Source organism: Podarcis raffonei, chromosome 6 (assembly GCF_027172205.1).
Source record: "Podarcis raffonei isolate rPodRaf1 chromosome 6, rPodRaf1.pri, whole genome shotgun sequence".
NCBI classification, from domain to species: Eukaryota; Metazoa; Chordata; class Lepidosauria; order Squamata; family Lacertidae; genus Podarcis; species Podarcis raffonei.
Genome location: NC_070607.1, coordinates 3,080,597 through 3,096,028, shown reverse-complemented (window position 1 = coordinate 3,096,028; position 15,432 = coordinate 3,080,597). Strand labels below are relative to the sequence as shown.

The 15,432-nt window shown below is 43.1% G+C and overlaps 1 protein-coding gene across 3 annotated transcripts in view; it reads left to right on the top strand.

Moving 5' to 3' along the window:
* The window catches only part of ATF6 (activating transcription factor 6), an 82,004-nt gene that overhangs the window by 11,745 nt on the left and 54,827 nt on the right, over positions 1-15,432 (top strand). For all 3 annotated transcript variants that reach the window (XM_053391203.1, XM_053391202.1, XM_053391204.1), the window contains 4 exons: positions 959-1,144; positions 1,784-1,875; positions 5,561-5,680; positions 13,456-13,569. In XM_053391203.1, coding sequence (XP_053247178.1) covers positions 959-1,144; positions 1,784-1,875; positions 5,561-5,680; positions 13,456-13,569 — 512 coding nt within the window. The remainder of the gene's footprint in view (positions 1-958; positions 1,145-1,783; positions 1,876-5,560; positions 5,681-13,455; positions 13,570-15,432) is intronic.

The following is a 15,432-nucleotide window of genomic DNA, read 5'->3' as shown; positions in this document are numbered from 1 at the left end:
TTGTTAATTAGATTTATATACTGCCCTTCATCATAAGATCTTGGGGTGGTTCATAGAATGCCACCTGTTGACTTGCTTGTTTGGCTGACCCCTTCACTTCTCTCACACCTTAATGGTATGTCAGGTAGCTTCTGGTGCCATTCACCTGGCGCCTTGGGGTCATTGAGGCTGACAGGATCCAAGAGTGCTTCCAGTTCCAGGTTTCTCTCAAGCCAGGGGGACTTGAAAATTTAGCTGCTTTGAGCCTCTCTCTTCATCAGCCTGCTGATTCAGAAAGCATAGCAGTGTTTCCCGCCCCTTCCCCCAAAAAACTGGCTTTGTCAGTTGTCACCAGATTGTAAACATAACCAGGCAAAATGTCTCTGACTAAGCTAGATAGGAAGGAACCCACGACACTCCCAGAGAAGAGTAAAAGCTCCATTTCCCTTAAAGAAACACAAGCCAAAATATTGGGTGCTTCCCAGCGGTGTTCTGTGGGAATAAATTGCAAGATTATTTGCAGAGCATTTAAATGCTAGATTAGCCAAGGCTGAAATACAAGCTATAAAACATTGTAAATAGCCAAGACTGAAATACAAGCCTTAAAACATTTCAGGAGAGTTTGGCTTGTGTATTACAAATAAATAGGATTATTAAATAAAGCTGTGTCTGACTGAAAAGAACACCGTGGTTTTAAATGCAGTGTTGCTTACATGGTGAATGCATCTTAATCAAATTTAGAGAAGGTTGAAGTTGAAATAAGAGTTCTGGATCAAAGCAACAAGAGCCATGGTAAAAATCTCCTGAATTTCATGTTTCTTTTTTCCAATAAACAATTTTGTTGGCTCCCTCCCCCCAATTTCCCCTCTCCTCGCCATATAAAAATGTGTAACTTCATTGCTTATGTAACAACGTGCCCCTTTCTTTGCAAGTATGATAGCATTCTAGCATTAACAAGTTCCCTGTCCCTCATTCATAGATGAATGTTCTGAGACGGCAGCAACGTATGATAAAGAACCGTGAATCAGCTTGTCAATCACGCAGGAAGAAAAAAGAATATATGCTGGGTTTGGAGGCCAGGTTGAAGTCAGCCTTGTTAGAGAATGATCACCTTAAGAGAGAAAATAGCACTTTGAAGAGGCAGCTGGATGAACTGGCAGTGGAAGTAGGTGTGGGGTTGTGAGAAATAAGCATGTTGAAGGAGATTGTTTACTGTGGTAACGTGCTGACAAGGGAACCTGGATTAATAAGCATTTCTAGGCTGTGGAATCTGCTGATCATGGTAACTTCTGCTTTATATGGATTCATCTGTGGTTGATCACTCTGCCTCCTCTTCTTCACTTGCCCATGGACCACTTAAGAACCAAGGCTTTGGGACCTAGATCAGTTGAAGGAGGGCATTGGGAGCGTTGCCCTCCAGACGTAGGCAGAATTTTGTACAGCAATATTTTATGCTATCTGAATTGGAGGGTAGACATGTTCAGCCTTGAGGATTCACATGTGCTCTTCAAGGCCCTCTCTGCCAAGAATATGGGGTTACTTAAGCAATCTGAAGTATGTTGAGAAGGATGCCGTTGAAAGATCAAATAGAGTTCTGTTTTCCCTGTTGGTTGTTAATCAAGATCACAGCTGATGCTGTATTTGGGTGAATATGTGAGGAATGTCAACAATATTAAGTCACTATGATTGATGTTGCAACCCCCTTTTGGCACAAATAATAATGGCGTTCTTAATGTTGGAAGGAGTAGAAAAATGCCGTCTGCATTCACTCTTACTTTTCTCTAATGCTTTTCTTCTTTTCCAGAACCAGAATCTCAAAGGCTCCCCTCCAAAGAGAAGAGCACTCTGTGTGATGGTGCTCCTAGCCTTTGTAATGCTGAATTATGACAGACTAAGGTGAGGCTCCTTTCCAACACCCTCATCAGGCAACAATATACCCAGAGGTGGTTTCAAAACAGAGATGAATCCTTTGATTTTTATTCTCAAGCTCTGGTGGCTTACTGAGGTCAATAGATAAAATCTCCTAATTGCTGATATCTCACTACAGCGTGAATCCACAGGACAGCATTTTTCAGTAAACCTGGCCAACACTTTGGGTGAATCAGTTGCTCATACTAGAATGTGCAACAGCATCTATTGCGGTGTATGGAGACTGCAAGGCAGAAGCACAAAGGTTCTTTGCCATTTCAAACCAGCATGGAAAGGGTTCCCTGATGACAGAAGTTTGAAAATAAAGTTAGACAATGACAGTGTCAGGAGCAAGCTTTTCTCTTATGTTTATACTTCTGGAAGATATAGTGATAACTTTGAGCCATCACATTTAAAAGAGTGTGGCTGTTGTTTTCCATCACATGGACTAATTCTGTATTTGTCAGTAGCTGGATGGATTATTCTTCTGAAATGCAGATCTCTCATTGGTGCCTTTGCCATCCGTGTCGGTGCCCTTCCATGGAAAGTGAGGCAAGGTTGTATGGGAAATGCATCTTGAGAATGTTATATATGAGAAGTAGCGCCAGCGAAAGGAGCCACTCTGAATTTCTGCCCTCTAATAGTGGAAAAAGGATGGCCAGACTCACTCATTGAACTGGGCCAGTTTATGTCGGACACTGGGCTTTTGAGCAGTCAGTCAGAAAAGATAATATCACTTGTGGGATCTCTGCTTTTCAAGAAATCAAGGGGGAAATTTGGACAAAGAGCTATTTAATGTTGAGAGCCATTAGTTTAGCTGGGGAAAGACAGAGAAACTCTTCACACTTGCCACTGTGTAGTGTGGCAGTCTACAGATGTTGATCTAAAAACTCTTTGCAGACTAAGGCTGTAACCCAATGTACACTATTGAACATGGTGAGGCTCACTTTGAGCGACTATAGAATCGTAGAGTTGGAAGGGATCCTGAGGATTATCTAGTCCAGCCCTCTGCAGTGCAGGAGTATGCAGCTGCCCCATACAGGGATTGAATCTGCACCATGCTCTAGCCAAGTGTAAGTTTGTGCTGCATGCTGTTTTATAGTCAAAGCAAAAAAATCAGGTTGTCCTATACTGGGGCAATGAAGCAGTGACCATTCTCTTTCCGAAAAGAGAAAGGCCAGCAGTTATTTGTATCTGTATTCAGCACTGATTGGAAGATGAAAGATTCCAATGTTTATTCTAAAGTGGCCCAGTAGATGGTGCCTTAACTAGGTTAATTTGCAAGAATGGGCTGGCTGGAGCAAGTGTTGTGGAAGTTCTGTCTGAAGGGGGAGCAGTCTCTGCTCCTGGCATTTGCCAGCCCTTGTCAGTTTTTCATTTATGCTGTTGGAAGCTTCCCAGCTCTAATTCAAGGATTATTCTGTCCTCAGAAAACTTTTATAACCAGGCATATGTTTCAGATGATATCACTGTTGGCTGGAGCAGAGCAGTTACTGTACTGCTTAGATTTTTTTTAAAAAAATCTGACATTTTAATTGCACAAGGGTTTGTTTTTTGGCCAGATTTACAAATCAGACCCAGTTAAGTTTGCTGGCATAGATAGATTTCCAATCCATCAATTTGACAGAGAAAGTGTCACTGAGCAAATGTGTGCTTTGCTAATCAAGGAAGATGGAGGGCAGCTCTCTGCTGCACCCAGGCTCTTACCCACCACCTGATAGCACAAGGTGGCTGATTATCCTTTGCTCTCTCCTTGAATTTCACCAATTCTGATCACAAGAGTAGGGAATAATTGCATTTTTACCCTGCCTTTCTTCCAGGGGGCTCGGAATGCACATGGGATTAATTTTATATCCTGCCCCCCTACCCAAGTAGGCTAGGACAATTTTTACCAGCCTCATCTTCCTTTCCTGCTGCTCACCATAGCTTTGTATTACTTGTGCATTGGCAGGAAGCATGTCTGCAGGATCCTCTGCATACTTGGTTTGCAAATATTTTTTCACACCATGGTTTCTGTCTCTACGAGGAAACTATAGTTTGTTTTTGAGACACTGTGGCTAATTTTAGGAGGAAGAAAATACCTTTGGAGAAGTGTGGAGTAATATATTAATGAGTCTGGCCCCTGATGTGCAGAACATGGCTTGCAGGAGGCTGGTGTTGTGTCTGCAATGTATCCTTGCCATGGGCAGCAGTAGAGCGATCTTCTGTTCCTTGCGGTTATCTGTGGAAATCTTAAATGCATGTTTTTGCTGGGAATTTGGCTCAAGGGTCCAGTATACTTGCATGTCCACAATTTATTGAAAGGCTATAGAAGGCTACTTGCTAATGAGGCCACAATTTGTGTTGTGAAACGCATCATGTGGTGAATGAAGTCATTGGCCAGGCATCCAAATAGGCTCCTTCATGGGTTTTGTGCTGTCTGGTGAAATTTTGTTTGGACAGGGACCAGTGATCCCTAAGCTTTGTTATTATTATTATTATTATTAGTGGTTGTAGTAGTAATACTGTAGAACTTACTAATTATTTATTACCTAAAAGGTCTCCAAGTGACTTACAGTTAAAAAGATATATCAGTACATTGCACAGGTGGAAGAAAAGAAAAAAATACTTTAAAACATTAACATTTCATACAACATACAAAAACAGAAACACCCCCCTCCATAACAGCCCCTCCAGGGCTAAGCTGAACTAGCTGTATAAAACTGCATGTGAACCAGTTCAGAACAACTATGCCAATTTCTAATTTGATTGAGGCTAAGAATGCAAGCCACACCCAAATACGCTCTCTCTGGATTTTGATTGCTGGTACTTCTGTTGTTCTGTAGCCCTGGACAGAGATAGTTAATGACCAGTAACCATGCCTTCTAGCAAGATGCCATCAGTATTTCAAAATGCTAAAAAAACCCAAATACTTAATGACAAAACTCAACGCCACACTAAAATCAGACTCACAGAATACTGTTTTCAACTAAATAAGGTGCTGTTTAGTAGTCTCTTAAAAGAAGACAATACAGTAACCATATGGCTTTTCCTAGGCAAGGAATTCCATTGGTGAGGCTTTGCTATCAAGAATAGTAAGCATTTTATTGGGGTAGTGAAAAAACTTCCATCATCCCTGGCCATTGACCTTGCTGGCTGGAGCTGATGGGAATTGGAGTACAACATCTGGAGGAGTGGAGGTTCCCTTCTGATTTATATAGTAGTTTTCAATGCAGTTTGCATATTATATCTATAAACCTTATAATAACCATGTAGCCAGTGTGGAGAAGTGCTAAGGCAAAGAGAATAGTGTCTTGCTTAAGTGGGTTGATATTTCAGGTGAGATGGGCAGGGATTTTACAGTTATAGCTACAGCAACTTTTAAAATTACTGTTCTCCATTTGGAATAACTTTCCTTGTTTTATTGTTACAATGGTTCCGTCTGTTTTTATAATTGTGTATGCTGTTAATGTAACCCACCCTGGGACCTTATGGTGAAGGGCAGGTGAGAAATTGTACAAATGCTTTAAATCAATTTAAGATCTGCCTTGGCTAAGGAGTCGCCAAATCTGAATAGTGAACCAACTCAAATGTTCCAGGCCTAGGTTCAGCTAAGCTATAGTATAGGTAAATGAATGGGGGAATCTGGCTGTGGTTCACTCCTGAAACTCACAGCTTTATCTTTTGCTTTCAGTGTGCTTGAATGGGGCCCCAGCTCTACTGAACTTCGTGGTAGTTCTGCCCACCAGAGCAGGCACCTTCTTGAATTCTCTGCAAGTGTACCTCAGGAAACAGATGGCAGGAATAATGATGGGTGAGTATTAAAGCATACATTATCTTGGCTTCCTGTTTCCAGCACCTTATACATACACAGGCAGCAAATGGGTGGGGTTACGGTGCTTAACAATTTCCCTTGGACCCAGGGTCCATGATTGTGTTCAGTGATGGTGGGTGTATATTATATTTTGGGCTTGGAAAATAGTGAGGCACTGTGCTTCCCAAGCACTTCTGCAGCTGACATAATGGCCTCATCCCACCCCCTTCTCATCTTTGAGCTGTGAAGGCGGTCAGGGCCTTGCCCCTGCAGTTTTTCTTAAGGTAGTGTGACAAGGACCAGTACTGAACCCCACTTCATCCCAAGTCAGAGCTGAGAAGTGTATAGCCCTTTGAGCACCTCTGGTGTTCAGTGTGGCAAGACTCCTCTGCTATTCTTTGTTGAGAGGGGCATGGCCTGTGTTGGAAGCATGCTTTTGGAGGGAGCTTGACACTGAACCTGCCATGCTAATGTTTGTCTTGGTCACATCCAGGTTGGACTCCTGTAATGCTCTCTTTGTGAGACTGCCTGTAAAAAAATATACTGTGGGTGCAAAATGCAGAAATTATGACAGGCTCATTTATTAGGATAATATATCACAGATAACTACCAGATTATCTTTGTCCTGATTTGATCTCCATATGCAGTTCAATGTACATCTGAATCTGGCCAAGACCAGGCAGAAAGATCAAAGCTGGAAACAAACTTCAGGTTGTAGATGGTGGTGGTCTGGGTGCTTGACACTGGAAGTGAGAGCAGATGGGCCAACAGTGCGGGAGAAGAGCCAAGATAGGAATTGGGCTTGAAAGGGGCATGGAAGTAGAAGAACTTAGCAAAATATAGGCATGAATTGGAGAAGCAAGTGTCAGGGGAACAGGGGAAAAGCAAGACCAGAATCCAGACTAATTTAATAGGGGTGTGGGGTTTAAGCCACGTTCATTTGATAGAGAACAGGGTTTGACCTGGCGAATGGGACACATGGCCAGTCAGTGCTCTTGGTTATTTTTGGCCAGTTGAATGTGTTTGAGTGTATGTGGGGTGAAGAGCTGCATTTCTGAACAAAATTGCTTTCCACTTTTCATGTTAAATCGGCACAAACCAGCTTTCTGTGTCTCTAACAGGGTTCAATGTCTGGCTGCATCCTGTGTGCTGACACCAAATAATAATCTGAAATAGTATTGTTGATTGTAGCAGTAGCTTTTTGCTCCAGTGCTTTGGGGCTCAAGAGCTATTCTGTTTGCAGAAAGCATGCTGCTCATCTTTCCCCTTTCAGCTTCAGTGTAAGAGATGCTTCATTTCTTAGAAGGGTATGTAGATGCCAGCAGAGGCCCCTCTCCTAGTTTTTAGCTCATATGTGCTTTTGTGAAGCACGTTCTATCCTGGTTTCTGTCTTTAGCCTACAGCCTTCCAGGGCATACACTGTTCCAGCTCATTTTCATGCAACTTGATGTTTTTCCATTATGAATCTCTCTAGTATTGCTGAAAAATGTCTTTGACCATCTGGGTCTGCTGTTCTGGGGTATTGGATCAACATACATTTTGTTCAGAGAAAAACCTCCAAAAAATAGCCCCAATTTCAAATAGCTCCTTCAGCTGTAGCCTCCATCTGGAAAATGTGTGCTCCAAACATTGCGGCAACCTCTAGGAGTAAAGTTGGAAAGGCATTTGCGGGCAGGTTAGTTTTCCTTCTGCACAGGGCAGATTGACACACTTTATAGCTCTGGCATGAAACAATAGGCATGAAAAGGAATTCAGTTCTCAAAATTGTAGTTTGAGAAGTCCTTGTCATGTCAAGGCAAGTCTGGGATTGTGAAGAACTGTCCCAAAATCTGGAATCGGGATCACACACACACACTACACCTTGATTTCCTGCTCTCTGCTACTGGAACTAGAGTTGAGGACTTGAACCTGAAAAGCAGTAGGTAGAAGCGACTTCTTTGACCAGGCAGTGGTAGAAGGCCAAACTCATCGTATTTTATGCTAGGTTTGACCAATCCAGAGGCTTCATACTGTTTGGCAGTCTTTGTTAAACCATTTCCCCTCACACTTCTGTGCCTGAGGAGGACCCTGAAGCTTGAGTGTACACAGCCCCAGGTGGCTGAGCAGGCTAGGTCCCAGCTGTGGGCCATGAGGGCCTGCTATAGAGAGAGGTGGTATGCTTGGGTGTGTTCGGCTCCATCTTAGCATCCAAGTCAATAAACAGCACCCACACAGATAAAATCCTTTGAAAATTATTAAGTTGGGGAATTGTAGATATCAGAGCCAGTGAAGTGTAGTGGTTAGAGCGTTGGACTAAGACCTGGGAGACCAGGGTTCAAATCCCCACTCAGCCATGAAGTTCACTCTGGGACCTCAGGTCACTCCGTCACTCTCTCAGCCTTCCTCTCTAACCTTGAGCTCCTCGGAGGAAAGGTGGGATAGAAATGAATAAATACAATGTCTCTTTTCATTTGGCCAGTGGTTGCACCTTGATTTACACACATTTGTAACTTTCTCAAGTTCTCTTTCTCACAACTAATGCATAGTTATTTTGCCAGGCGAAAACACCTTTTACAGAAAAGTCTGCTTTTAGAAACTTTAACCCGCCTTATTTCTGTAATTGTAACTTATTTTAAACTATTTTTAATATTGTGCTATAATGTTGTAACCCGCCCCAGGATCTTAGGGTAAAGAGTGGGTAATAAATTAAATAATAAAAATAAATACTTATTATAGTCAGATTATCTAGTTCTTTATAAAATTCTGCTTTCAGCATTTCTCTTGCCCTGCCCCACTCCCAGCAGTTCAAGACAAGGTTCCTTCCTGTGTCTGGCTGTCTGAGCATTTCAAGGATATGTTTGCATCTCTTCTTGGTCTGTTTCTGTCTGTGTGCATTTGGTCCTGATGCCCCAAGTGAGCCTGTGGCTTCTGCCTGCTCCATGTATAGCCTGAAAAGCATTTGCCTTCTTCTCTGCTAATGCTCTTGTTGGCTTGTTACAGAGGTTTACTTTAGGCAATAGATGAGATGTGCACTTAATCATCTCCAGATTGAAGTTTTGGCTTTTTCAGCTAATAGGTTGTTCCATCCTATTGGAGCCTTTCCTTTCCAGCATTTTTTTTAATAGCCAGCCACAGATGTGCCGAAAGCATGAATAGCTGAGAATGTTTTGGAAAGCAGGCAGCAAGACAAGAAGCTTTGTAATGTCTTTGCAAGAAAGATTCTATAGGCACAATCGCTTAAAGGAGTGCTAGCTGTGTGTCTGCTTGAGCTCTGCAGAATAAATACCATTTGGAGAGGAGCTTGGAGAAGGAAAGTTATGCCATGGATTCCTGACCTTTTTGGGTCCTGCATCTGCTGTCTTGCCTGCATCTTAGATCACAGAGACAGAGGGTCATGATGCTGATGGAGGTGGCATTTTGTTTGGCCTTCGCTCCTGCCCAGCCCTTTCCTTCCTGATGTTGTCGTTACCTCATCTGTCTTGCCTCTCTGAGCGTTGGTTGGCCTGGCCTGGTTTTATTTCATTTACACCTGCTGCCTCTCTTTTCTCCCCTGCCCTCCACCCTCTCCAGTTTGTCTTTTTCACATTCCATTCCGCTGAGACTGCTTCCCAAGGTTCCAGGAACCGTTTTCTGGACACATTTAATGGCCTCTTCTCAGCTCTAATCTGCAGCCAGGCACCATACACTCCTCACCTCACTCTCCAAACTGAGCATTTGTGAGACCTCCATCCGGCTAGTTCTCCTGCATCCTGACTGCCCACCTTGTGGCTCGTCCCGTTTGCCATATTTAAGGCCTCCTATTTGGTATCTTGCAGTTCTTCCACCCTAACTTTCATTCCTTTTTTTTTCAAGTGCCAGCTTTAGGATGATGACTTCCTAATCTACTTTTAAACCATTATGACTACTGTTTCTCTCCCTCACCACCCCCATTCCATGGGCCTAACTGTTCAAAACAAACAGCATTCAAAACGGTTAGCATCTGCTGCACTGGAAGGGAGTAGTCGGATAGCTATTCCTTAGGGTTTTTCTTTGAAATGTACAGGGGTAGGTCATTTGGTTGAGCATGTGAGCACTGTCTCAAAGTAGCAATGTAACTTAGATGAAAATAATGGTGCAGGCCTTGATGGAGAAGGAGACAGGTGTATTCCCTATTGTGGGCAGTGACATGACCGTTGCAGTCCTGGAGTTACATGCCTAACAATACTGTAGGACAAGAATGAAAATACCCTTTACTGAGCATTTTTATTTAATTATGTACAGTGGTACCTCTGGTTGCAAACGGGATCTGTTCTGGAGGCCAGTTCGCAACCTGAAAAGAGCGCAACCTGAAGCGCCGTGTCTGCGCAGGTGCGCGTTGTGGTTTGGTGCTTGTGCACATGTGTGAAGCACGATTTAGCGCTTGTGTGCGAGCGGCAAAACCCGGAAGTAACCCTTTCCGGTACAGTGGTACCTCGCAAGACGAAATTAATTTGTTCTGCGAGTTTTTTCGTCTTGCGAATTTTTCGTCTTGCGAAGCACGGATTCCCTAGCTATTAACGGTTTTAAGAAAAAGGAAACAAACTTGCAAGACGTTTTCGTCTTGCGAAGCAAGCCCATAGGGAAATTCGTCTTGTGAAGCAACTCAAAAAATGAAAAACTCTTTCGTCTTGCGAGTTTTTTGTCTTACGAGGCATTCGTCTTGCGAGGTACCACTGTACTTCCGGGTTGCCGTGGGACGCAATCTGAAAAGATGTAACCTGAAGCATCCGTAACATGAGGTATGACTGTATCTCCATCAATGTATATTTAATGTTTGTTTTATATACAATTACTATTTAATATATGTTGTTGTTGTTTAGTCGTTTAGTCGTGTCCGACTCTTCGTGACCCCATGGACCAGAGCACGCCAGGCACCTCTGTCCTCCACTACCTCCCGCAGTTTGGTCAGACTCATGTTTGTGGCTTCGAGAACACTATCCAACCATCTCATCCTCTGTCGCCCCCTTCTCCTTGTGCCCTCCATCTTTCCCAGCATCAGTGTCTTCTCCAGGGAGTCTTCTCTTCTCATGAGGTGGCCAAAGTACTGGAGCCTCAGCTTCACGATCAGTCCTTCCAGTGAGCACTCAGGGCTGATTTCATTAAGAATGGATGCGTTTGATCTTCTTGCAGTCCATGGGACTCTCAAGAGTCTTCTCCAGCACCATAATTCAAAAGCATCAATTCTTCGGCGATCAGCCTTCTTTATGGTCCAGCTCTCACTTCCATACATCACTACTGGGAAAACCATGGCTTTAACTATACGGACCTTTGTTGGCAAGGTGACATCTCTACTTCTCAAGATGCTGTCTAGGCCTGTCATTGCCCTTCTCCCAAGAAGCAGGCGTCTTTTAATTTCGTGGCTGCTGTCACCATCTGCAGTGATCATGGAGCCCAAGAAAGTAAAATCTCTCACTGCCTCCATTTCTTCCCCTTCTATTTGCCAGGAGGTGATGGGACCAGTGGCCATGATCTTCGTTTTTTTGATGTTGAGCCTCAGACCATATTTTGCGCTCTCCTCTTTCACCCTCATTAAAAGGTTCTTTAATTCCTCCTCACTTTCTGCCATCAAGGTTGTGTCATCTGCATATCTGAGGTTGTTGATATTTCTTCCGGCAATCTTAATTCCAGCTTGGGATTCATCCAGCCCAGCCTTTCGCATGATGTATTCTGCGTATAAATTAAATAAGCAGGGAGACAAAATACAGCCTTGTCGTACGCCTTTCCCAATTTTGAACCAATCAGTTGTTCCATATCCAGTTCTAACTGTAGCTTCTTGTCCCACATAGAGATTTCTCAGGAGACAGATGAGGTGATCAGGCACTCCCATTTCTTTAAGAACTTGCCATAGTTTGCTGTGGTCGACACAGTCAAAGGCTTTTGCATAGTCAATGAAGCAGAAGTAGATGTCTTTCTGGAACTCTCTAGCTTTCTCCATAATCCAGCGCATGTTTGCAATTTGGTCTCTGGTTCCTCTGCCTCTTCTAAATCCAGCTTGCACTTCTGGGAGTTCTCGATCCACATACTGTTTGAGCCTTCCTTGTAGAATTTTAAGCATAACCTTGCTAGCGTGTGAAATGAGTGCAATTGTGCGGTAGTTGGAGCATTCTTTGGCACTGCCCTTCTTTGGGATTGGGATGTAGACTGATCTTCTCCAATCTTCTGGCCACTGCTGAGTTTTCCAAATTTGCTGGCATATTGAGTGTAGCACCTTAACAGCATCATCTTTTAAAATTTTAAATAGTTCAGCTGGAATACCATCACTTCCACTGGCCTTGTTATTTGCAGTGCTTTCTAAGGCCCATTTGACTTCACTTTCCAGGATGTCTGGCTCAAGGTCAGCAACCACACTACCTGGGGTGTACGAGACATCCATATCTTTCTGGTATAATTCCTCTGTGTATTCTTGCCACCTCTTCTTGATGTCTTCTGCTTCTGTTAGGTCCTTACCACTTTTGTCCTTTATTATGGTAATCTTTGTACGAAATGTTCCTTTCATATCTCCAATTTTCTTGAACAGATCTCTGGTTCTTCCTATTCTGTTGTTTTCCTCTATTTGTTTGCATTGCTCGTTTAAGAAGGCCTTCTTGTCTCTCCTTGCTATTCTTTGGAAATCTGCAAATGCAGGATGCAAATGCAGATTTAATATATAATATACATTAAATATACTTAATACACACACCTAACACGCTTAATATACAAAGAGTGGCTCCTTGCTTGAAATCTACATTTTCTGGTATTTCCTATTCTTTTTTTCTTTTTGCAGGGGGGAGCAGCTCTGTTGAGAGCTGTAGAACCCTTTCCCCTCCTCTCCAGTTAATGCACTGCACCTGATTCATGTTTTACACTTGCCACTGCACAACCCTAGCACAAAAAAATATTTAATCTGGAAAGTATACTGCATTTACAGTTTCCCTCTGAAGCCACAGAATGGTCTAGCCAGAGAACCCAGCCCCCATCTTTGTCCCTAAGTGTTATTTCCCACACTTTCTTTCCCATCCTGGACAAAATGTCCTAGATTCTTTGAGCAAAACAGAATAATTTTTGGCAATTGAAACTTGCCCATTGGTTGCTTTTAGTTCCATTTATTAATTGCATCCCATAAAAATCTATTTAAGCAATTTCACAAAGCAATTATGCAGTTCCATATATAAAACAATTAAAAACTCTTCCATACGTAAAAACAATTAAAATCAGTTTCAGATTATGCATGTCTTTATTTTGGCCACTTGAGTTATTGAGACAAATTTGGGGTGACGTTATCTTTTTTGCAGTTTGCTTGTTTTTAAATGAGGATAGTGTAGTCCATCCCCTCATTGCAATAACAGCTTAGATGCACTTGTTTGCTTTTCTCCTGGGACATATTTGTGTCCTGAAGTATGGGTGGTGGTGTTGAGATGAATTCCATCGGACGTCGTGTGTTGAACAACTCTTTGTCTTCCAAGATAAGTCAGCCACCTCACACATGTGGGATCTAAAACTGAGGCAGCTCTTCTTTCCACAGATGGTTTCAGCAGCCTTGTTTTGTTATATGGCTTTGTATTTTTGATGTTTCATGTTTGAAATCAATTTATTATACAGGCATGCAGCCTATAAAAAAATATTCAAAGGAATACAAAATAAAATTATCCTATAAAGGATAAACTAAACAGCATAGATGATAGATAGATAGATAGATAGATAGATAGATAGATAGATAGATACACAATCTTCACATTTCTTTTCTTCAAGGTATGTCTCCTTTGAACAAATATCTAAGGCTTTGTATTCCCCCCTTCTAGGTATAAACATTCAGTTTCGAATAATAAAGCGTTGATGGTAGTTACGGAGGAACCAATAATATACATTTCTCCCCCACCTTGCCAGCCAATGATCAATCGCACAGAGTCACTCAGGTAAGGAACCTGCTCAGTCAGGATGGTGGTGTTTCGTGTCTGATAAGCCCAAGGACTTGTAACTAGTGGCTATGCAAAGTTTTTCCAGGTGCGCACTGCCAAAGCTTTTAGTTTAGATTTCTTTTCAAAGTTCCCTCTACAGAAATGGCTCTCTTAGACTGTTCCATAATGTTATTAGAAAGTTGTGCTGACACTTGCTTATTTGCTTCTATTTCTGCTTGCACAACTCTCAGTGTCTCATTTAGATCAATTTCTGTCTTCTCTTCCTCTGTGACTACCATAGCCACCAATGGTGTCCTGTTTTCTTTACTCCCATTTTGTGGAGCTAATTTGTACCCTTTATACAACAGTCCTTCCAGGTTAAGCTTTATTTCAGTTTACGGGGTGTCGTATCCAATGGAATGGGTGTTCACTCTGTCGTGAGACACTAGACCAGGAGCAAAGGCTTGTGGGAAGTAGGCTGGACTCCCTCAGTTTTCCCTCTTGTCTAGATGCAGACAGTCTGCACCTTGTTGTTTTTTCCACACACAAAAACCCCCTTTCCATTGCTCTTTACACTTGGTTGTTCTGCTTATTTGCCACCCTTCTTTTATTCCTTAGTTGTTTACTTACACTGATAAATTTTCCAGAACTGGTGCCCTTGCCACATCGCCAATAGCCATTCCTGCATTCAGGCATGGCGGCCCTCTATCGGCACCCTCTTTTTCTTTCCCTCAGTAGCCTCAGCGGCTGCCACCATTTTTCTGGGATCACAACTGTATTTCTTTCATTTTGGTGTGTGTGCTACTTGTGTGACTGCTGGTATGGCATTTGCATTCTCCTGCCTTGATTTAAAAATGACTTGGCCACCTCCTCCCAGTTCGCTGTTTTTACACCAGCAACTGAGTGAGTGTTCCTATGAAGTCCCTGCCTGCCGCCTTCTATTTGCCTTTGAAATTGAGCCCTGCCTGACTGCCTCCCGGTTCACTTTGGCAGCAGCAGAGTGCCAGCCCCTCGCCCTTGTCCTCCTCGTCAGCAGCTGTGACAAGGAGAGAGAGTGTAGCTTCTGTTCTTCCCCACTCCCAGTCCACGGTGTGGCAAATGGAGTTGAGTGTTTATTTGGTGAAAATCAGAGGCTATCTCTGATCCCCTCCAAGTGGACCTGTTTGTGACCAAGGTGAATTGACAGCTGCTCCGTTATTTTCAAGGTTTCAGGACCCTCAGGAGGAGGCTTGGGGTGCACTGATAGATCCATGGCCACGGGGCCTGCCTTACACCTTCCCCCCCTCAATCAATCTTACCACATGTTCTTCGCAAGGTCAGAAAAGAGAAGGCAGAATTAGTTCTAGCTGCTCCCTTTTAGCCTTGCAGGCCATGAATGACAGAACTTCAAGCCCTGTCAATCACTCCGCTGTTCCTTCTACCTCTCTCTCCAACATTGCTGTGACAAGGTCCACTACTATACCTGTCTCCTCAGTGGGTGAAACTGACTGGCATTTGAGTGCCGCAACCTAAAGTGCCACAGTTTAGACTACACAGTTGTTTCAGTGATCCTAGCCTTCAGATGCCCTTCTACAAAATGTCTTTACATGGATGGCCTTTACATCTTGGTGCTCAGAATCCGGCCTGCAACCTCACAAGATATTGATTCCAGACATTCTTCAGTATCTCCAACGTGGACTACAGAAAGGCTTAAGGCCTAATACTCTCAAAAGACACGTCTCATCCATTTCCTCCATTCTGAGTGCTACTGGTAGGCCTCCCTTATCCCAGGGCTGGTTAGTGAAACACTTTCTCAAGGGTTTTGGTACGTCAACACCCACCAGTGGCACTTCGCTTTCCCACCTGAAATTTACACTCAGTCCTCACAGCTCTTCAGAGACC